At 42.4% G+C, this 23,160-nt stretch overlaps 1 protein-coding gene across 1 annotated transcript in view; it reads left to right on the top strand.

Annotated features, from left to right (window-relative positions):
- The window catches only part of prkcsh (protein kinase C substrate 80K-H), an 80,689-nt gene that overhangs the window by 26,059 nt on the left and 31,470 nt on the right, over nt 1–23,160 (top strand). The window contains exons 7-11 of the mRNA XM_052041807.1: nt 2,865–2,949; nt 3,681–3,759; nt 4,579–4,665; nt 5,335–5,541; nt 14,012–14,099. Coding sequence (XP_051897767.1) covers nt 2,865–2,949; nt 3,681–3,759; nt 4,579–4,665; nt 5,335–5,541; nt 14,012–14,099 — 546 coding nt within the window. The remainder of the gene's footprint in view (nt 1–2,864; nt 2,950–3,680; nt 3,760–4,578; nt 4,666–5,334; nt 5,542–14,011; nt 14,100–23,160) is intronic.

Raw genomic sequence — 23,160 nt, 5'->3', positions numbered from 1 at the left:
GTTTATGCTGATGTTATTCATCGAGCCAAGGAGGGATGAAGCTATCTGCTGAATTAACTAAACAGAATTCCTAATACACTGTCTCCCCACATGGTGGTGCCAGACTCCACATTTTGCTCCTCTGACTAAACATTACAGTCCAAAATATTATCTTCCTTTTCTTCTTTATTTTAACGTAGCTGAGTGCCAGTCCCTTTGAGAAATTGGCTGGCAGAATATATTGCCTTGATCTTCGCAGGATGAATAAGGAATGAGTTCATTTCAGTTACATAATTCTGCGGTTTACTGCTTATCTTCAGAGATTGGTGTTCAGCTCTGTTATCTTTGAGTTAGATAGAAATGCCTTCTGCAGTCTTGAAGATAAAACCTGCTGGCGTACAGTTTTACCAAGTACATCAACACCCAAGATCAAAACAATATTCTCATTTGATTTTAAAGAAAATTGTAGGCACATCAAAATTTAATTTACCGGCAAATAGTGTACAAACTTGCAACGTCCCTCCAGGCTTCATACCTGGTATTCCCCCTGCCTTGACCAAGCTAACTGAGTATAGGAGGTTGTAACGACAGCCATCATTTGCTGAAGAATGGTGCAATGTAACATGAACGTGTGGGGGTGGTGAATGAATCAATTGTAAGGTCACTGCTTCAAGACTGAAGGAAAAGCAATGAGAGTTTTGAAGACCACCAATTGCTTTATATTTCTATCATGCATTCGGTGTGCAATGATCACATGCAAGCTCGTAATATGTAGCTGTTTGTCGACCACAAGTCACTTAAGTGCCTTCTGTATAAAGGAGAAAATGTTTTTGCACACATCTGAAAGAAGAATGTGTATTGATTTGGATTAGTGGTCAGTGGCAAAGTTACAGCATGGATGTTGTAAGCTGCCCATGAAGATCAAGTGATCTTCAAGGCGTGAATAGCCCAGATACAGGTTGATCTTTTGCTTTAGGGGGTCTAGCATCACTTGTGTTGTGAAGCAAAGCGGGTATTCAATCATTGAAGACCTCTCAGACTGCAAACCAGGAAGTAAAAACACTTTTAATTGCAACAAACAATCTGCTGGAGGAACTCAGTGGTTGGAGCAGCATCTGTGGGAGGAAAGGAAGTGTCAACATTTCGGGTGGAAACCTGGCATCAGTCCTGATGCAGGGTTTCGACCTGAAGTGCCAACAATTCCTTTCCTCCTGCTGAGCTCCTCCAGCAGATTGTTTGTTGCTCCAGATTCCAGTGCCTGCAGTCTCTCGTGTCTCTATACTTCTTTAATTATTTGAATGCTTCACAGACTGGGACAGAAACCAAAATAAAACCTAGGTGAAAGCTGAAATATCAAACTTCAGACAGTTTTGAAATAATTATCCGAGGGAGTGACGATCTATGTGTCAAATTATTTTGAAGCTAGAGAGTTTGTTGACCATATTCTGTGAAGATCAAGGCAATATATTCTGGCACCCAAATTCTCAAAGGGACTGACATCTTGCAACTTTAAAACGGAGTGAAAGGAAGATATTTTGGACAGTAATATTCAATCAGAGGTGCAAACATTGCTTGGCAAGACATAAAAATCTTAGTGACGCTTCATTCAACAAGGTATAATGTTTTTGCATTTTAACAACCAATAGTTGAATTTCTCCTTAACTCATTGATTATGTCAGAGGAGGAAGCAACAAGGCACCCTTTGGAGGGGCAGAAAATTACTGGCAGCAGCTTTGTGAAATCGGTATTTAACTGCACTTGTCTGGAGAGGCTGTCCGGTTTCCTCCTGCGTAGCTGCCTGTATAATTGCCGTTTAGTCTTGCTGTTCTTGCTGTTTCACATTCTAAGCATGTCCAGGTTTTTTTTGTGTTGCACTCGTTCCTTGTCTTCTCTCACCTTTTTTCTTTTATCTTTTACTTTCTCCATTCCACACTCGATTTGCAGTCGCTGTGTCAGCCTCCCCTCGGTTGTGTGGGTTGTAACAGCGGACCATCCCTTGTTGCATAGGCGACCATGGTGGTATGCTAATTGCGACTGAGCAGGAATATTGCTAGGTTGGCAAAGTGTGTTCCTACAGCTTAGCAGTGACAAGTTACTGCTGTTTTGTCTCTGTTACAAAAGACCTCTACAAAACTGAGCAACTGATTCCATTTGCATTAGTGAGCGAACGTCTGGAAATCACTGTCACTGTGAGAGGTTCTCTTTACTCATCAAGTAAAAGACACCTCAAATCCTCGCGTGCCACTTGTGCTCTAGAAAATGAAGAGCAGCTTGCCAGCTAATAAATTATTCATATGAGCAAATTATTTTTAAACATGTGCAGGGCGAATATGATTCAGTACTGTGGTACCGCATATATCTACAGAGTGCATAATGAATACCTGGCCAAGCTGCCTGTGGTTGCAGTTTAATCAAGGGGGGGTTTTCTGATGACATCCAAGCAGCAGCAGAGAAGATTGAATGGTTTTAAAATCAACATCTAAACCAAGATTTATAATATACGGCCTTGAACTCCCCCTTGCAATCTGTGTGGTTTTCTTTGTAGTATTTTCCAATTCAGTTTCGCAGCTTTTTTTTGCATTAGCCACAGCTGTCACCATGTTGTATGTCCTTGACAAGGAAATGCTCGCTAAAAAGTATTAAAGCTTTTTTGATCATGACAAAAGACTTATCTAGCTTTGTTTTATGGTCGCTTTCTAAAATTTATTGTCGGAAGCTATTACAATGTTTTGACTTTCCTAGTAGTGAACAATTAAAAGGTGTGACGGAAGGCAAAAATAGAGCAGCTTTTAAAAAAGAACTGCATGTAACTTTTTTTATTTGTAGGTTTAATCCCTTGCCATAGTTGCTTTGGATGGCTTTTAATGTGCGTTTTCATTTGACAGAAGTCCAAGCTGCACGTAGGTTAGAGAAGAACAAAGCCAAGGCTGCTGAAACCTTTAAGGAACTAGATGACAATGAAGATGGCTTGTGAGTATATCAACTTGCTCTGATTTCCCTTTCCCAGAGATATTTTTAAAAAGTCTTACAAATTAGTCACCCTTATATTCTGATTGAGGTAGTAGGACTGAAAACAATTCATCTTCTCTCATTCTCACAAGGTTGGAGTTTCTCCAGAATTACTTTAGTGTTCATTCTTGCCTATTATTCACAAATCTTCTGTTTAATTTCTCTGAATAAGCTCGTCTTGCATTTGCCAGTGTCTGCCCTGCTGGTACTTGGATTTCCTTTTTTTTTGAGCATTCGTTTAACAATTTAACTATCTGGTCAACCAGATTTTCTTTCCTTGTCAAACAGTTGGGAAATGGTTTAAGATCATGCTTCAGCAGTGTGTCCATTTTGGACAAGTACTGTATACCAAAGCAAACAGTGTAAAATTCTATATCTTGTGGGTTAGTGTTTTCACTGATTTAAAAAGTAAGATTGAGTATACAACTGTGGAAAGATCTACTGTCTGCTATTCCATCTATTAAAATATTTTATCAAAAAATTCAAATGAAGAATAGCAAGGCTTTTCTTTTCCTTTCTCATATGCTTCCAATCTTAAATTTATGTTGCAATTTAACCGGAGTGCGTTATCTTATTGGATCAAATTAAATTTGTGGTCTCTGACATAACAAACCGGTAGTTTTTCCAGCAGTGATTTTGAGACTTGAATAAAGGAAATGAAAATGTGAATAGAACTTTCTCTTCCGTTTCAGTATTACAGTGAATGAAATTCAGACTCATACAGAGTTGGACAGCGATGGGGATGGTGTGGTTTCTGAGCAAGAAGCTGAGGTATAACACTGATTTTAACATTACTACAACTCATTCCCCTGACCTTCCATTCAGGCATAGAGAAATGAAGGTGGGCTACATCTCTAATATGGTGGTTACTGGTGCCCTTTGTTAGCTACCAACTTGCAGGTTGGGTTAGATCTTCCAACTCTTGCTCCCTCTACCTCTTTCCTTCGATTTGTTAACCAGCGGAGTATAATTGATATAAACAACTTGGAGAAACAAAATCCTCCTCATCAATTGGCTTTACTATCTGAAGCTGGTGTTTCCAAATAGTGCTTAAAGCCCTTGGATCTGGTTTTGCTGAGGTTTTCCAAGTAAGATGGCCTCTTGTCCCAAGCTGCTCCAAAGATGATAATCTATGGCCCTTTATTCCCTCCTTTCATGTGTACTCTTTCACATCCACGCACTCCTTCCCCTGCTTCCCTCACAGTTTCCTCAAAGCAAAAGGGGTTTCAAGTCGTACACCTTCCAGTTCCATCCGCATCTACCGTTAGATAAACTGAGGGACCAGGCATAGTGCAAGCCACCAGATGAATCTGAGGGTCTTGGGTTGACCAATTCCACTTTTCTTTCTCTCCTGTGGCTTTCAAAATTCACAAGGTTTCCTCTTCTGGAAGATCAGCAAAATTATTGCTGCGTCTGAAAGGTGGGACTTTAGGATTTGGAGAGTTGCAGAATTCTGCAAAATATTGCAGGAATCAGAGGTTTCTAAGTTACAAAATTGATGTGGGAGTGCTTGATTTCTGATCAGAGTTGAATAATCCTTTGTAGTGATTAAATATCTCAAGACATATTAAATGAATAATTTTCTTTTAGACTCTACTGGGAGGTGCCAATCAGGTTGATGTTACCAGCTTCCAGGAGGCTGTCTGGGCAGGTATCCAGGACAAGTACAAGTCTGAGGTTAGTGAATTTTGTTTGCCTACAAATTGCAGGTTTTCGGGGTGCTAAATTCGTAATGTATATTGGCTGTGCATGGTTTTCACCTTGTAGTATGATGCCCTAATGCTGATTATTCTTTGGCTCATTGAAGTGGCTGTTTGTTGAACACAAGCCTATGTTAGGAGCCTGGTCAGACATGGGTGCATGGTGCCCACGTTTAACTTGTTCCTATTTAATGTGAACACGTTGAAAGCAGTTGGGTATTGAAATTCTGTGTTTTCATCTATGTAGTTAGCTCTGGTGAAATAGCATAAGAACTGGAAGCAGGAATGAGCCATGTGCTGATCCTGTGCCTCAGTTTCTCTTGCCCATCTGATGCCCATATCCTCTGGTTCCCTTTGCCCAAAAGTCTGTTGATTGCACTCTTGAATATACTCGAGGACTGACCAGCTCTCTGACATTGAAATTTCCAAAGACCTAGACCAAGAAGTTTCTCCTAGAGAGTCAAACTTAAGACTTTCTGCCTCTTATTACTTGGTCATACATTGGCAGATCCATTATCTAATGGGCACCACAGATGTGCTGCCAATGAAGCCATTAAAAAATTCGGGTTTATTACATCTGCATCTTAACTGCATGGTTTGTATTTCACTGAGCCTCTTCAGGCCACCCTTTCCCCTTCTCTGACAGGCAGTAACCGAGGCCCCCATTGCCCCAGAGATTCCTGTGGAAGGTGGAGCAGACAGTAGTCCTAAACTGGACCATGAAGAACAGAGGAAGAGTGACGACGATGAGGATTATGGCGAAGACCAAGATGATGGTGTTGACGATGATGACAGTGACGATGATGAAGACGAAGAGGAGGATGATGATGATGTTGGGCAAGATGATTATAAGGTAATTGAAGAAAAGCAGGATATTTGTATTGCAATGGGATTTAAATACATCAAAAATGGGCTAATAATTCATGCAAGTATAACATATTGTGAGACCCAGAACATCAGAGGATACTTGCCCTGTATATTTGAGATAGTAATCCATCCAGAGCCAGATTGCAGAACCAACGGTTGAGAGCTGCAATCATCAAGCACCAACTGTAACCGTGGCAGCTATCTTTCAGTGACCGCCTCAAAGCGTTCTGGTTTTCCCGGCAGAAGAGAAAGGAGAGAAAAATCTCACTGGTGCCCTGCAGCTGATCCACAAATAGAAAACCTTACTTTCTTCACTACTATCAGCTAAGCAGCTAATAAAATCATAAAATGATACAGCACGGAAGGGAGCCATTCAGTCTGTCATGCCTGCGGCATCTCTTTGAAAAAGATATTCACGTAGTCCCACACTGCTGCTCTTTTCCCGTGGTCCTGTAAATGTTTTCAGTTTACCTCTTTATCCTGTCCCCCTTCTGAAAGTTGTTTTGAGCCTTCTTCCTCTGTCCTTGCAGGCAGTGCTTTCCAGTTGACAGCCGACACTGTCTAAACTTCAACAAGTTTCCTGAAGTCACCTGGAATTCTTTGGACAATCAACTTCTCTCTTTTCTGGTTGGAATTTTTTTTTGATTTATTCAGTTAAAACCTTTTCATGATCTTGCACACAGTTAAATCTCTTCCACGTGCTCTTTTGTTGTCTAATTGTCTGGAATACAACCTGTCTTGTCAATATCTATTGCACCTTCTCGAAGGCCCTGATATTCTCCCAGATGTGTGGCACCTTGACACCCAGTGGTCACCTAACCCCATGGTTTTATAAATGTTCAGCACAACTTCCTTTTATCTGCTGGTTGTCCATTAGCTGGTCCTTTGCCATTTAAACTAGGGACTTGTTGTGTCTTCAGGCAGCCAGATCGTTGTTCTTGCATCCCTTTCGCAATCAGGCCAATTGCTTTATATTACCTCTTTATTGTTCCAACAAAATGTACCACTTTGCATTACTGTGTGAAAAGTTGTGTGGATGTCCATTTCAACACTTGGTTCCTTCAAAGTCTGGTTTATTGTCATATACACAAGTACATGTATGGACTGGTGCAATGAGAAACTTACTTGCAGCAGCATCATGGAATCTTCACTTAGGCTGAAGGGGGGGGGGAGAAAATAGCTTTGCAGGTATTTGAAGGTCGAGGACCAGCAGAAAGCTCAGGGCTGAAAGAACAGGTGTTGGATGGAGAGAGTACAGGAGCTCAGTGACAGCCATGACGTTTGATTCTTCAAGGCCACTCTTAAGGCCCCATCCATGAGCCGTGAACAGAGTAAATTTGTCAAGGATAGCGATGGTTGCTAAACAGGAAGGAACATTTTTAAGACCATCTCAACAGAGACTGATCTCTGTTGAGTGCCCAGGAATGCATCACATTGCAACCTGGTTAATCCAGCCTTCCTGCTGCTTGTGACCATCATGAAGTGGAAAAGGTCCTGTGTCAGCAGCAAGGCCTTGGGAGCAGACTACATCCTTGCTGAAGTCAGAAACCTCTGGATTTGTGACTGAAGTCCGTCCACGACAATGTCCATGTCTGGGAAGAAGAGGATGTGCGAAGGGACTTCAGATGTCGTAATCGCAACCATCTTCAAGTTGGGTCTCCTTGCCTTTGAGGTCATTGCCAAGGTTCTTCTCAATTGTCTTCTCCCAGGTGTCAAAACACCCCCTCCCACCCCGGCCGGCGAATGGCGGTGTGGATTTGACAGTGGATATGATTCTCACTCTGCAACAACTCCAGGGAAGGTATAATGTGGCCTATTTTGACCTCATTTAAAGCCACTGACTTTATCAGTCTGGAGGGATCATGGAGAGTAATTCTTCAAATTCAGCTCACTATAGAAATTCATCTCATGTCGATTTCTGATGGTAGGCAGGCCGTGATCCCAACTAGTGGGTCCACAGTGGATCTAATCTTAGTACAGGCATCTTAAGTTGTGGCATTGCCCTGTTGCTTTTTTTTACACACAATCTTAATTGCTGTGTTACTGCTCTTCTCTTCAAACAAACTTCTAGCTGGAGTGGAACTAATAGGACATCATTCAGTCTGTGTCCCTTCCACTCCAGAACCAGGGTTGCCTGTCTTGTCAAGCTGCAGCAGGCAGGCACTGTTCACGTCTGTATGCGATCGGAGGCTGAATTCCAAGTGTCATCATTGTTCACTGAAGCATATTTGCAACACCAAGGTCCTCTTCCAACTTGCCTCCGCTGTTAACACCATCCCCTGACAAGGTTCACTGTGACACCTTGGAAACATGGACTACTTGCCATGTCTTTGGAACTGCTCCTCAGCGAAGGCAGGTACTGACGATGACCTTCACTGCTTGCTTTGACCAATTGACGCAAAGAGTTTGAAGATAAAGACCTCAACGCTGGCACAAAATTTCATGTCTGCCTGACAGCTCCTATCTGCTGCTGAGACCAAGGCTACCTAGGGCAGGCAGGCCAAAGCACTGAATGGACAGAGTATCCAGGGGAAACCCACAAGTACTGAGGGAGAATGTGCAAAATCCGCGCAGACTTTAGGATGGAACCCAGGTGGCTGGAGCTGTGAGGCAGCAGCATCACCTGCTGCACCACGGTTCCACCGACCTTCCCTTGCACTCAAATGCTTTAATAATAAAGACCAACATACATTCATTCTCCTAATTGCTTGCCCTGTCTGAATGTTGACATTCAAGTGACTTGTGAGCGAGGACACAAAGTCCCTTTTGAACTTGAAGATTCAGCCATCTCTCACAGAGCTCTGCTTCTGTTTTGCAAATCACAGGGCATAACTTCTCATTTATCCATATTATATTGCACTTGCTGTGTTCATGCCTCCTCTCTTAGCTTGAATGTAAAGCCTCCTTACGTCCTCCTCCCTACTCTTAGTTCCACTTTTGTATCTTCTCATTCCTGGAAATGTCACACTTAATCCTCTTGGCCAAATTGTTCATGTAGATTATGACAGGCCTGGTCCAGCACAGTACTCTGCAGTACCCCACTAGCCAAAGGTTGCTAATCTGAGAACGATCTGTTTACTGCTCCATTGCTTTCTTCTTGAGAACCAATTCTGAAAGCATGTTGCCCCCAGTTATGTGTGCTCTAACCTTAGGGTTACCCTAACCTTATTGACCAACCTGTACGGGACCTTAAAAGCCTTCTGCTAATCCACATATATCACATCTGGTCACGTCCTCAAAGAACTCCAGGTGATGAGTGAAATGTGCTTTTCCTTTCATGAATCCATGCTGACCCTGTCTAATCCTATTGTTTTTTTCAAGATGTTGCAGTTGAGGATTACATCTTCAGTTATAGATTCTGGCATCTTCCCTCGTGTTCCATTAACAATCAGTAGTTCCTGTTTTCTCTCTCCCACTGCTCTTAAATAGTTCGGTCAGCTTTAAAACATTCTAATCCACAGAAACAATTTTGGAATCCAATGGATTTTGGAAGATGATAGAAATTGTCCCTTATCTAACCTGACACTGACACTGGCACTGTCATTGTCCCTAAATGCGTGATCTTTAACTTTGCTTGAGTCTGTCAAAACACTTTATTAAGGTCCAAGTCTGTATGGCATCTCTTGCACTCTACTCATCTGTGCTGTTGACAAATTATATGATAGACTAATTAATTGGGTGGCATTATGGTGCAGTAGTTAGTGCTGCTATTTCAGGTTAGATTCCTGACCTCCAATGCTGTCTGTGTGGTATTCGCATGTCCTCTCTGTAATGGTTTCCTCCAGGTAGCCGAATTTCCTCCCAAATCCCAAAGGTGTGCTGGTAGGTTAATTGGCTGCTATAAATTACCCCTTAGAGTTGGTTAATGGCAAAAACAATCAAAAGTGACTTGGGCACGTCAGAGAGCAAGTTGCAGGGGTACGTGGAAGTAAAGCGAGAGGAAATGGAACTAATGGGCTTGCTCCCCAGGAGCTGGCATAGACCCTTTAAGCTGAGTGGCCTCTTGTGTAAATATAAGATAATTCATCTTAAATTAGTCAAGCATCTTTTATCTTTAGCAAATCCATGCTGACTTTCATTTATGGGCCTCTTTTATTTAAATGTCAGAATATTTTGTCCTTGATAACCATCTCTCAACAAAAAAATTGACAAGCTAATTGATCTGTAACAGCCCGCTTTATCTCCAATACTCAAATAACGATTTGATATTTGCATTGCTCCTGTCCTCTGGCATCCTTGACACAGAAGGATAATGAGAAGACTTCAGAGCAGGGCTTCCTTTATTTCTTCAGTGAGTTGGAATATACCACTATTGGAGATGGGGCTTTCTGACGCCTGAACGCTGCTAATCTTTAAGCCTCCTGTTTTTATCCCATCCACCATCACAGTTTGACCTAAGGTAATCGCAGTCTTAGAGAGTGCAGAAAAGATTTATAAGCATGGTTCTGGGGTTGAGAGATTTTACCTGCAGGGATAAACTGGAGAAGCTGTGGTTCTCCAAAGTTGGTAGGAGATTTCAGATGTGTTACAGGAAGATGAGTAGTTTGGACAGGGCAAGTCAAGGGAAGCCATTTCTGTTGGTATGAAGTTCAAGGACTTGGGAGGGGGTCCATGTCTAGCAGTGCAAAGGTATCAGGGGAATGTGAGGGAAATCTTCCTTGTGCAGAGTAGTTAGTTTGGTATTCACTTCCTGTTGGGATGGTTGAAACCCAGAGCAGTGAATGCTTTTCTAAAATGAATAGGATAGGCATCTTGAGAGAATAATTTACAGGGCTACAGAGTGAAAGCAGTGGAATGGGAAGGACTGGGCTGTCCTACTCAAACCAGTAATGAGTTAATTGGCTGAATCCCCACCACCTGCCCTTGCTTTGTACAGTTCCATGCAGTTAACATCTCCATGTCATTTACCATAAGCTCCTCGGGCTGGGACCTCACACCACCTTGATAGAATGCTGCACAAGCATAACATTTTATCTCTTGGTTGCTCTCTCTGTTTAACGTGTTGGTCTAACAACCTGGAGATCTCTTTGCTCTCTGATGTTCTGGCATTCCTTCAGGTGACACTCGGGATGCGTTTTTGTTATACCATTGTTTTTCCTGACCCAACTGTTGGTGAGTGACAGGCTGGGGAAAGAAATGAGGCGTTTGGTCACTTGGAAACAAAAAGATCCCACAGTCACTTGATGGTCCCTGGAGACTGGAGTGCACCTTAAATCTCTCCCCCTTCCAATAAGGAATGTGGTCATTTCTTGCTTGTGGATGAATACTGGAGGTTTTCGCAATGAAAGTGTTTATGTTCCTTCTTCAGGCTCGGATGGCTTATACAATACATACTGTGGAATGCTCAGACTATAATGGTATCTGACAAAGCTGAAAATATTGAGTAGTTTCTTAGCTACTTTCAAATGCAACTGCTTCAGTGATGGAGTGGGTTCTTATTAATATCAATCCTCTGTGCAACTAATACAATGTGATATTGTTACAGTTTTGTATGAATTGAATAACTTCTTTTTGAATTCACTCCCAGTCAATAATTTTGTTTTATATAATAATTCAAGTGAGTCCCTGAGGGTGATTCTTTGGAAAAACCAATATAAGCTACCTGCACATCCGTGGAAATTTTCACCATATCCATTGTGTTAAATTGTCAGCTGAAAGTGAAACCTGATCCATCTGCAAACAGCGGTATTAGTAGCATTCCTTTGCCCACGACAACCCTGCTTGTGATTCCTTTCGAACCCCCACAGTTAACTTCATTGAATTAGAGGTGGCTTGCAGACGTTTGATGCTGTACCCTTTGACAGCTGCCAAAGGGGGAAAAAATTCCAACCTCAAATTCTCACTGTGTGTCCAGGTTCCTCCTCCTACCAAATATTATCATCACCTTCACTGAAGCTGCAGTCTTCCAGTGGGTACAGAATGCTCCCACTATTCTACAGGTACAGAAGGTCCATTTTACAGCGTCTGGTTGTGGTAAACCATTGTCTTTGCATCATAAAAAGAGCAGTGAATACTCATTTTTTCAAAAAAAATCATAACTAGTTAATAGAGTAAGCTGGGATAATTATTTTAGTTTATTTATAAGGTCTTCTGCACACTCATTTCTTTAACACAAGATTGAACTTTAGGCCTTTGGGTTAGGACAGTGTTCAAAGATTGTCTAGTCTACATGATTAAGTATAAAGTAAAACTTCTGCCACTTGGCTATGTAGGACGAATGGTTCCTGATTCACTGGTCTGCAACAATTGTAACTTCCTGCTGAAGCAATCAGTGGACTTGAGACAATTTGCATCAGTGCTCTGGGTCTAGGTTAGGTGCATCCCTGCTCTTCATAGTTGCCAAATATTGAAAGGTTCACCAGCACAAGAACTGGGTTTGTAGGGCTGGATACCACTGCCCTTAGTGCCCCAAAAAAACCTAGAGTGTGTATGAAATATGACAAGGCAAGGTGCTAGAGGGAACTGTAGCACATTCAGTAAATGTATTTCAGAACAGGAGAGAAGGCAAGGTTGAGAAAGAACATAGAAAACCATGTTATGTCAGAGTCATAAGGTAACGTTGCAGCTCTATAGAACTCTGGTTAGACCACACTTGGAGTATTGTGTTCAGTTCTGGTCACCTCATTATAGGAAGGATGTGGAAGCTTTCGAGTGGGTACAGAGGAGATTTACCAGGGTGCTGCCTGGATTAGAGAACATGTCTTATGAGGATAGGTTGAGTGAGCTCAGGTTTTTCTCTTTGGAGTGATGGAGGATGAGAGGTGACTTGCTGGAGGTGCATAAGATGATGAGAGGCATAGATAGAGTGGACAGCCAGCACCTTTTTCCCAGGGCAGCGATGGCCAATACCAGAGGACATCAGTTTAAGGTGAGTGTAGGAAAGTTTAGGGGGGATGTCAGGGTTAGGTCTTTTTACAGAGTGGTGGGTGCCTGGAACGCACTGCCGGGGGTGGTGGTAGAGGCAAATACAATAGAGGTATTTGAGAGACTCTTAGGCACATGGATGTAAGAAAAATGGAGGGTTATGGGCTGTGTAGGAGGGAAGGGTTAGATTGATTGTGGGTTGGTTTATGTAGGCCGGTACAAACATCATGGGCCAAAGGGTCCCGTACTGTGCTGTACTGTTCGATGTTTTAAGTCATGGACTCTGGCATGATGACCGTATAGAATAACTTCAGTTATAGTTTCAGCTTGGTTACCTAACTTTGATTTTTCAACTTGTGATTTAGCTCTAAAATCCATGAGAATCTAAGAAAACGTTTTATTTCTGTGCACTTGAGGTAAAAGGTATTTCGAAACATTTGTAATCTGCATTGCTTTGAAGTAAATTCTTAATCTCTCAGTGGGTTTGCGGTATACTTGGCTGTAGTGCTTGTATTGTATTTTACTGTATTTACATTTCAATGGTAGCACTGCCACTGCTTGTTCCCATTGACTTTTATTCAGTCAGTAATTGAGTCCGACAGTTCCTTGATGTCCCAAGTTTGATAATGTGTGCTAATATTCTACAATTGTGGCTCAGTCCTCAGTTACCAAGAGTATAAGAGTTGGGTCGTCATGTTGTGGTTGTACATTGGTTCGACTGCACTTAAGAGTAATGTGTACAGTTCTAGTCACCACACTACAGGAAGAATGTGGTAGCAATAGGCAGAGTGCAGAAAAGATTCACTGGGATGTCGCCTGAAACGGAGGGCTGTAGTTGTAGGGAAAGATTGGATAGGCTGGGTTTATTCTCAGTGGAATGTTGGAGGCTGAGGAGTGACCTTGTAGAGGTTCGTGAAATTATGAGGGGCATAGATAGGGCAGGTTGTCAGAATCTTTTTCCCAGATTTGGGGAGCATAGAACGAGAGGGCACAGGTTTAAGGTGAGGGAGAGAAGTTTAAAGGAGATCTGAGGGGTATGTTTTTCCCACACAGGGTGGTGAACATCTGGAACAAGCTGCCAGAAGAGGTAGTGGAGGGAGGTAAAGTTACAATGCTTAGAAGGGGTTTGGGCAGTTACTTCGATAGGAAGACGGAAAAGGATATTGGCCTAATGCAGGCAAATGGAATTAGCATAGATTGGTGTCATAGTTGGCATGGACCAGGCGGGCCAAGACAGCCCATTTCTGGTGCTGTATGTTTCTATGATTCAAACCATGTTTCTAAAATATGTGCTATACATGTACTGTGCTAATAAACTACAGATATTGGTAGCTTGATTTGTTCATTTTGAGAGATGTGTACAACCTTTTAGTGTATTTCCAATTGTTTTTAATATTCAATGTTTTGTTTAAATACATATTTGAAAATGTCTGGTTCGAGACCCAACAGAGGTTTTGGATTCTCAGTGCCAGTCAGCTTCTGGTATTGTTAATCAGACACTAGTTTCTGAAGTCTGTATAGTTTATGAACTTAGCTCACAGATAACACAGCATTTTAAGCTGCCAGACAGGTAATGATCCTTTTCTTTGTAGAATCGACAAAGCTATTTACCAGAAAAGGAAGAACCGGATGAAGAGAAGATGCCAGCATACGATGAAGAAACACAAATTCTGATTGATGGTATGTTTCTCTTCACTGAAGCTAGCTTTGAATTCATGCAGCTTTTCTGGAGAGTGCCATTTCTACTTATTGTCTTTGGTCTTTACTACTGTCCCTTGAACAGAAGGAAGGTCTCTCCATCTCAGCTACTTAATTGTGAAAGTGCAGATTTCAAACCTTCAGCTGAGGACCTCATTAAAAGGGGCTGTGTTCTTGTTTCTTCATTTGAGAGCTGTATCTTTCCCTGGGTAAATATATCATTAAGTTGACCTCATTGAAGTGGACTGTCTACCAGCTTGGATTGAGATCTGGAGCACAGTTGGCTTTGGGTCTTCACTATGATTCCTTTGTGACCCTTCACTTTTATCAGTTATGTCTTTTTGACCTACAGGTCACTGCGATGTGGTCTCTCTGACTACCTGTGCATCCCTGCTTTAATTGCCCATCATTTTATGGCCACATCTTCAGTTGTCTGCATTGTATCCTCAGTAATTTCCCACTCTGAATTTCCCAAACTGTTACCTTTTTGTTTTTAGTCATGGTTACGGATATGGTGTCAGAGGCAGGAACAATAACAACTTTTAAAAGGCAGTTGGACTGGTACATGGATGGGAAAGGTTTAGAAGGTTATGGGCCAAATGGGATGAACTTGGATGGGACATCTTGGTTGGCATGGACCAGATGGGCCAAAGGGCCTATTTCCATCCTGTATCTCTGACTCCAATGGAAACATCTCACCACCTACCCTATCAAGCCTTCTTAGGATCTTATATGTTTGAATAATGTCACCCCTCAGTCTTTTAAACACTATAATCCAAACCCAATCTGTCTAGCTTCTCTTAATACAACAATCCTCTCATCCCAAGAATTTCCCAAGTGAAGCTCCTTTGGACTGTCTCCAATGCTACTGCATCCTTTGTTTTTGAAGTAAGGGGACCAAAACTGTGCACAGTATTCCAAGTGTGGCCTCCCCAACTCCCTGTACAACTGAAACAAAACCTCCCTATTCTTAAACTCCAAACACGTTGCAATAAAAATTAACACACTGTTTGCCCTCACAACCAGTTGGACCCACCTACTAACTTTTTTGATTCGGGCACTGGAACATATGGATCCCTCTGAAGTTCACTCATTTCCAGTCTCTCTCCATTTAGATAATCTGCCTTTTGATTCTTCTTTTTGCAGGACCTTGCACTTCCCCACCGCAGGGTAACCAGAGCGTGTATTTCCTTGTCTTCAGGTTTTGTGAAATGCATATAAATATTGAGAGATGTGCAGAACGATATGTTAAGTATTTGCAAAGAAGCGAAGCTGTTTGTTTTTTAAAGTGGAACTTTGAACATCAGTATTTTAGAAGAGAGAGTCTGGTGATGAAAGGGAATTGCTGAATAAAAGTTCCCCACTTTTCATATATAGTAGAGACTTATTCTAGTGGTGGGAGCAAAACCAGTACAACAAAGGTAATAAACTTTGTGAAGCTGTAATTGCAAGAATGCTGCCAAAAGTATTGCAGAGAATTGGAATGCAGTTAAATAGAAGTTCCAGCAATTGATTAGTCCTTTGGTGTTGCATGTTTGTTTATGTTTTGTTTTTCTCCTGTTCCTTCCTATTGAACTAGAAATTCACAGAATGGAATGAGGCCACTCTGCCCATCATGTCAATGCTGGCTAAAAAGAACATTGCAGAATGGTAAACAGGAAATACAATCTAGAACCTCTCTTCAGATCTGGGAAGAGTTTCTACTTCTGTCTTTTCAGATAGTGACTTTCACCATTCCAGGTGAAATTTTGATCCCTCAATTTGCCCTCTACTCCTTCCACCATCAGCCTGAGATCTGACCACTCCCCAGGTAATTGACCTTCTGCCAAAGAAAATAGTACTTTGCTGCTTCTCCGTCCAGCATCCTTCTGTGCACATGACATGGTCTTGATGAAGGATCTCAGCCCGAAACGTTGACTGTTCATTTCCCTCCATAAATGCTGCTGACCTGCTGCTTGTGTGTGTTAATCTTCCGTGTACTCTCTTTAGTGCATTGCTACTTCCCAGTTGCCCTGTGACCAGAATTGTACGCCGTGCTCTTTCTGTGGTCCAACTTCTGTTTCATCCATTTTCAGCTCTAATGTTTTGCTTCAGCCGATAAAGGCAGATGTCTCATCTGTATTTAAGGATCTTTGTACATGGCCTCCTAAGAGCTCTCTTCCTCTAGACTTCTCAGTATCCTGCTGCTTTTTGTATTCTTTCTTCCCTTGTTTGGCCTTCCCAAACCTCCTGCTGGGTATGGTTCCATTAGGAGTATCAAACTTGTAGTGGATAATTTTTCAAATGTGGCCATTGAAGTCTGGATGTTCAGTCGCTGGAGGCATCACAGCTGAGCCCTCATTGCATTATTCAGTAGCAGCACTCGGCTAGATTCCTTGCAGTAGGAGGTGCAGACCTTGTTTGACTCCTGCTCTTGTGTTCCTTGGCTTACTGGCATTCTTCAGTTGTGGTGCCGTGAATGCCAAGGTCATTTCACCCAGCAGAGATATCAAGTCATGCTTATATTCATCAGGCCATTGGGATGGGTTTTTGACTGGAGAATAAACAACTTGGCTTACACAAGAGGTGAAAACAGCATTTTTTTTATATAAAGTTCCCCTTTGGGTAGTAACAGTCACAACAGCGATTAGACTAGAACTGACAATTCAGCAAATATTAAGTGTCATTTGCCACTGGGGCTTGTCCCTGCAATTACAGAAACAAAACATGAGGTCAGGATCGCCTTTGGGGGCTGCAAGTCTTCTACATATTTTAGTTATACCTGTAATAAATAGCCATAGTGTGAAGAGGAGTGAGCAGGTGCATCATTACTTTATTTACAACCGTCTTGCTCTTTATAATTTGCAGGTGTGTCGCCATTTAATTCATATGGGTGTCTGATGCTTGTTTACACAATGCAAGTGCAAAATGAAACCGGGGTTGCTGCAGGTTGAGGCATGTTTGCTGGGTGCATTCTAGATTCAGGTTTCATCCCAGCTAAACAGCTTTTAGGCGAGCTAAATGCAGATTAATAGGACACTTGTTTTCTTCTAGTTAGTGCTGGCTCACTCCCTGACACGTGCAGGATGCGACATGCAAACAATGGTGCTCGCATCTGTACTGTTTTATGATTCCAACGCAGGAAGCAGAGCCAAGTAGCATTTGCGTTGGAGATGTACTATTTACAAAACCGATACGCCCAAGTGAAAATGTTACTCAAATTAAATGAGTCAAAGAACACAATTGCTGGAGATCCAAAAAAAGCACACAGCCAGAAATACACAGGAGAGTTTTGAAGTCAATCAGCCAGATTGCCTCACTTCTTTCATCCAGATATTGATTAACTCTGAACATATCCTGTTTTTAGTTCAGGCACATCTATGCCAGTTACATGCTGGGTTTATCTGATGCTCTCATATTTGTTTTGTTGACAGTGTATACCATAGCTATGTATAATCATGTGTTGTAATGGCCATTGAACTAGACACAATACCAGTTGTGAGAACACTAATGTCTCTTTTCCTGTCGTCCTGCAGTTTTAATTCTGTCAAGGTGTATGAATAGTTATGCTCATTGCACTTTTTCTAATCGTTTGCTTGTTGGATTTAGTCTTGTGCTTCACAAAGGTTCTAAGCAAAGCTTGACGTCAGGTATATAGGTTCTTGTGTAAACCCAGGGTCATGATTACCTATGACTGCGATGAACTTTGGGCAGCTTCTTACTGAGACAAATAGTTTTTGATAAAATTATTCAATAAAAGCATGCGGTTAGCACTTGCCCATCCCTAATTGCATTTAAGAAGCTGGGGGTGAGATGCTGCTTGTGCTGCAGCTTGTGAGGTGGGGGTGCCCTGCCGTGCAGTGAGGGCACTTTGCTGTTTGGTAGGCAACTTTGACATGGTGTCATTGGTGGAATGGTGACATTTCCAACTTGAAATGGTCTGCAATGGAGGGGAGCTTAGATGTATGTGATATTCTCTTATGACTGTATCACCTAGCCTAGGTATTACATGTAACAGGTGCTATTAAAGAATCTTCTGTGGATTACTGCAGCACTTGTCTACACTGTACCTGTGTTGCAACAGTTGTAGCTAGGATACTTCCTGCAGGCAGTGTGGACTTTATCCATCTAGAGGAACAGTGGATGTGATCTTCACCGCACAACAGTTCTGAGGAATGCAGGAAGTATAACTAACCATTGTACCCAGCCTTTACCAAAGTTTCAAAGCCGAGTTTATTCTCATATGCACAAGTACATGTATACACAGGTGCAATCATAAATTATACACGATTTTTATAAGAAAGAACATAATTAGAACAAAAGAAACAAAGTCCATTGTAGTGCAAAGTGGTCACAGCGTTGCTATACTGAGGCAGTGATTAGGGTTGTGCCGGTTGGTTCAAGAACTGAATGGTTGAAGGGAAGTAGCTGTTCTTGAACCTGGTGGTGTGGGACTTCAGGCTTCTGTACCTCCTGCCCGACGGTAGCTGCGAGAAGATGGCACGGCCCGGATGGTGGGGATCTTTGATATATGAACCTCAGTTTGAACTTTCATCTTCAATCATGAAAAACTGTGGACCTCATATTCTGCCTTGGTGGTCTCCAACCTGATGGCATGAACATTGATTTCTCTAACCTCTGGTAACCACTCCCCTTTGCCCCTTTTTCCCTTATCCCACTGGTCCCCATCACCCCATCTCTTTCCCCTCCACCGCCCTCTCAATCTGCCCATCACCCACACACACCTCGCACTGGTTTCCCTCCTCGCCTTCCCCTTATTCCATGCTCCGCTGTCCTCACCTGTCAGATTCCATTTTCAGACCTTTGTCACTTCCACCTATCACCTCCCAGCTTCTTGCATCACTCCCACTCTCCCCCTTCTCCCATCTGCCTATCACTTGGATCCACCTATCACCCACAGTTGCCAACCAAACAACAGAGTACCTTCAACACACAGCTCAAGCTCCAGCCCTTCCGCCACCGCGCCCCCCCCCCCCCCCCCCACCGACTTTTTATACTGGCTATCTCCCCCTTTCTAGTCCAGAAGGGTCTCGACCTGAAAAGTTGGTTGTCCATTTCCGTCCAGAGATGCTGGCTGACCCACTGAGTTCTTCCAGCTTTTTGTGTGTTGTTCCAGATTCCCATGGTCTGGTATGTTTTGAATCTGTAGTACAGATCTGTACAAATTAACTAATTCTAACTAGGATCTGTACTAATCTGTAGCTAATTAACCTACCAGTGCAACTTCTGTAATCTCAGCCAACAGCATTTCCGACCTGGGGAAACTTTGGGTTATGTATTCTCAGAACCCTTGCGTAACCTGGGGAGTATCTAAAGTGATTGTACTTAAAATGAGAAGTCCTCCCTCTCAGAGGAACATGATCAGGGGGCCTTTTCTGTGGCCCAGCACTGGTCAGATCTGAAGGCTGCCGGACTGGAGAGTTTCAACCTGTATATAGATGTTGAGGAAATATCTGTTCATTGATTACTGAATGCCAGACAAGCAGTGCGACAAAAATAAATATGTAATAACTTGTTTCACTAGCAAAGAGCACCTTACTAGAGATGTGATGCACTTTATTGATGTAAATTTCTAATCCATGTAATCTTTTCATGAACATTCCTCCAACATCGTTGCATGTTTCCAACCTGACAACATGAGGGGAGCAGCTTCAGCTTTTCTTTAATTTGGCTTCTTTGCTGAGCATGTTGTTGTTCTGAGAGGTGAGGGCAAGAAGAGGCCACTGCAGACTGAACTGTTCTATTTCAGCAGAGCTGCTACTGCAGCAGAAAACTGCTGGCATTGCTTTTTTTTCCTGCTTCCTTGCTTTATCCTCTTTATATTTCGTCTCTAAACAGATCAAAGGACAGGTCAGGGCTGAGCCAGCAGTTTCCTACCAGCCCTTATTCTTGTTCCAGAGTGGTTTCAGGCTTCCATCGATGAAAGTGACCTGGATTAGTGAAGCTGTCCGCTGGATATCAATTCATTTGACAAACTGAAGAGAATTTTTTTTCTTTTTGAAGTTCAAGGCCTGAAACAACAAAATGAGCAAAAAGGCCTTATCTGAATCTTTTTGATCTGAGTACACAGAATTGACAGTAAGAGTCTGACTTCTTTCTGCTTTGAGCTTATTTGCACTGCAAATATGTTTGGATTTTATCACACCCGCTAATGGAAAATTATTTTTGTGTGGAAAAAGGCTTCATTTGCAGCTGCCATTTTGAACAAATTTTATTTTCAAAATGGAGAAATATCTTTTGAATCAATTGAAGTGTAAAGCATTTCTTTACATTGGGAGATTCTGCACAGTCTGGTTATCTTGTTCTAAATAAGCAGCATCTTGGAAATATTACCAGGCATCATGAAAGCTTATGGAGTCATAGAGCAATACAGCACAGATACAGGCCCTTCGGCCCAACCAGTCCATACCGATCATGTTGTCCACCTAGCTAGTCCCCATTTATGCGTTCAGCCCATTTCCCTCCAGGCCCCGCCCCTCCATGTACCTATCCAACTGCTTCTTAAATGATGGTATTGTACCTGCCTCAACCACTTCCTCTGGCAGCTTGTTCCATATACTCACCGTCCTCTGTGTGAAAAAGTTGCCGCTTGGGTTCCTTTTAAATCTTACCCCTCTCACCCTAAATCTGCATAGGCCTCCTTATGGGGAGGAGAAGCAAGTGTTCCCCTACGTTAGGAGGATGGGATAGAAGAGATAAGTTCATCAGTATGATATTTATTAGTGCAGATAAAGATTGTTACTTCAAAACCAGCCAGCATGGTGCGACAGCGTAAAGTGACTGAAAATGGCAGGGAAGAATAATAAATAGTTGAAACAATCTCGCTCTGAGTCAGATGCATTTATAGCTGTTTATCTGGATTCTGTGACGGAGGTGGAATACTAGTGGACTGAGTTTTGCAGTCTGTTGCCTGTGACATCGCGCACATTGAAATTGACTATATTTTCATTGCATGGTTGTGAAAAAGGATGCATCTGGTCGTCTTCAGCTTTACTCAACAACATTGGCAAATTTAGTTTGGTGGGATCTGGTTAAATCTCTTAAGACCTTGATAACTGTCAGTGTAGAGAGTATGCCTCCTCCACAGACCTCCCCCTTGCGTGCCTGCATGCAATTTTATTGAAAGCGGAGCCACATATTGAGGATTATAATTGAACAATCTAATTGTTAATCACAGGAGACTGCAGGATATTCAGTCACTCGCGTGTCAGAGTGAAATCGTCGTATCTTGTGACCTGTTTTCCCCCTGAAATTCTGACCCAGTTGATGATCCTGGGTGAGACCCATCAATCTGGCACTTTACTAGTCAGCAGCCTGGCACATAACTGCTCTGGGACACAACATGCTCAAGATTACCTTTTTTAATTAAATTTGCTCCTGTTCCTCGTCAGCACAACATTTTATTTAATTTTATAAATCATTCTGTAAACTGGCACCATTTTCAAAATGGGGTAAATGGATTTGCCATGTACCTTTTTAAAAAAAAATTGCACAGTGAGAATGTTTTTAAAAAAAAATCGATTGTCATGAAATATGGAGTAGTTGTCGTCCCAGGAGAGAAGGTGGTGTTTGTGTAAGTGGCTATGTCAGCGTGCACAAAGCTGATGTCATTCTCTCTGAGGATGGCAGGTGCAGGTTCCTGCTGGGAGGATAATGCTGCATTTTCCAACCTAAATTGCTGGCTCTCCGCTCAGAGCTGCAGCCTTTGTGGCGCCATTGCAAGCTGGAGACTGGCCCTGCGATGAGCGTGTAGTTACACACTTGGAGACCCATTTGAGAGAGGTTCTATTTTAACCCATTATGTACTTCCTTTGTGGGGCCTTTCCAGTTCTGTCATTCCCTTTGGAGGTCTTTGACTTCATCGCCCCGTGCATCATTTATGCTCTGATAATCATCAAATTAGCTGAACTGGTTATTCATCATAGCTATTGAAATTGACTGCTGTATTTGTCTGAATAAGAGGTAACATTTCATATAAAAATAACGATGAAGTGCTGTGGGATGTTCAGAGGTACTGTGCTATTGCAAAAAAAAAACAAGATGTTGGAGGTACAGGAGCCTGAAGACCTAAGGCTCAACGATTCAGAACAGCTTCTTCCCCTCTGCCATCAGATTTCTGAATGGTCCATGAACTCATGAACGCTACCTCATGATTCCTTTTTTTTTGCAACTATTTTATTTGTTTTGTAATTTATCAATTTTTATGTCTTTGCACTGTACTCTTGCTGCAAAACAACAAATTTCACATCATATGTCAGTGATAAATCTGATTCTCAGCGGGTCAGGAGGGAAACGGACAGTCGATGTTTCAGGTCGAGACCCTTCACCTGGACTGAAGATGGAAGGGAGATGGTCAGTATGAAGAGGTGAGGGGAAGGGGTGGAGCGAGAGCTGGCAAGCGATAGGTGGGTCCAAATGAGGAGGGGTGATAGGCAGATGGAGGAGGGGAGAGTGGGAAATGTGACAGGATGGGAGGCGATAGGCGGAGGCGACAAAGGGCTGCAGATGGGATCTGATTGGAGAGGAAGGTGGAGCATGGAATCAAGGTAAGGGAGGTGGGGTGGGCAGATGGGAACTGCAGGAGGGGACACTGCAAGAAGTGCGTGGGTCTTGGGGACATGGAAATGGGGTGATGGGGCCTTTCCTTTTCATTGTTCCTAGTATTTCCACTCATTAGCCAATTATGAAATCTGCCGTCTTGCATGAAGTGCTGATAGTTTGCATATTTCTTTAGATGACCATACGGTGGTAAAACCCCTTTTCAAGTCGATGGGTCGAACCCCATTCCTGTACTGAAGCATCAATGCAATACTGAGGGAGTTGTTATTCAGGTGCATGCACACAGCCACAGTGAGAGTATCTCTGCCTGCTTGGATGAGTGTTGAAGATCAGATGCCAGTGGCCTGCAAAAGTTTGGGCACCCCTGGTCAAAATTTCTGTTACTGTGAATAGCTAAGCGAGTAAAAGATGACCTGATTTCCAAAAGGCATAAAGTTAAAGATGACACATTTCTTTAATATTTTAAGCAAGATTACTTTTACAT

The sequence above is a fragment of the Pristis pectinata genome, chromosome 31 (genome assembly GCF_009764475.1).
Source record: "Pristis pectinata isolate sPriPec2 chromosome 31, sPriPec2.1.pri, whole genome shotgun sequence".
Lineage (NCBI taxonomy): Eukaryota > Metazoa > Chordata > Chondrichthyes > Rhinopristiformes > Pristidae > Pristis > Pristis pectinata.
The sequence above is the reverse complement of the archived record's forward strand: the minus strand, read 5'-3'. Positions and strand labels throughout refer to the sequence as shown.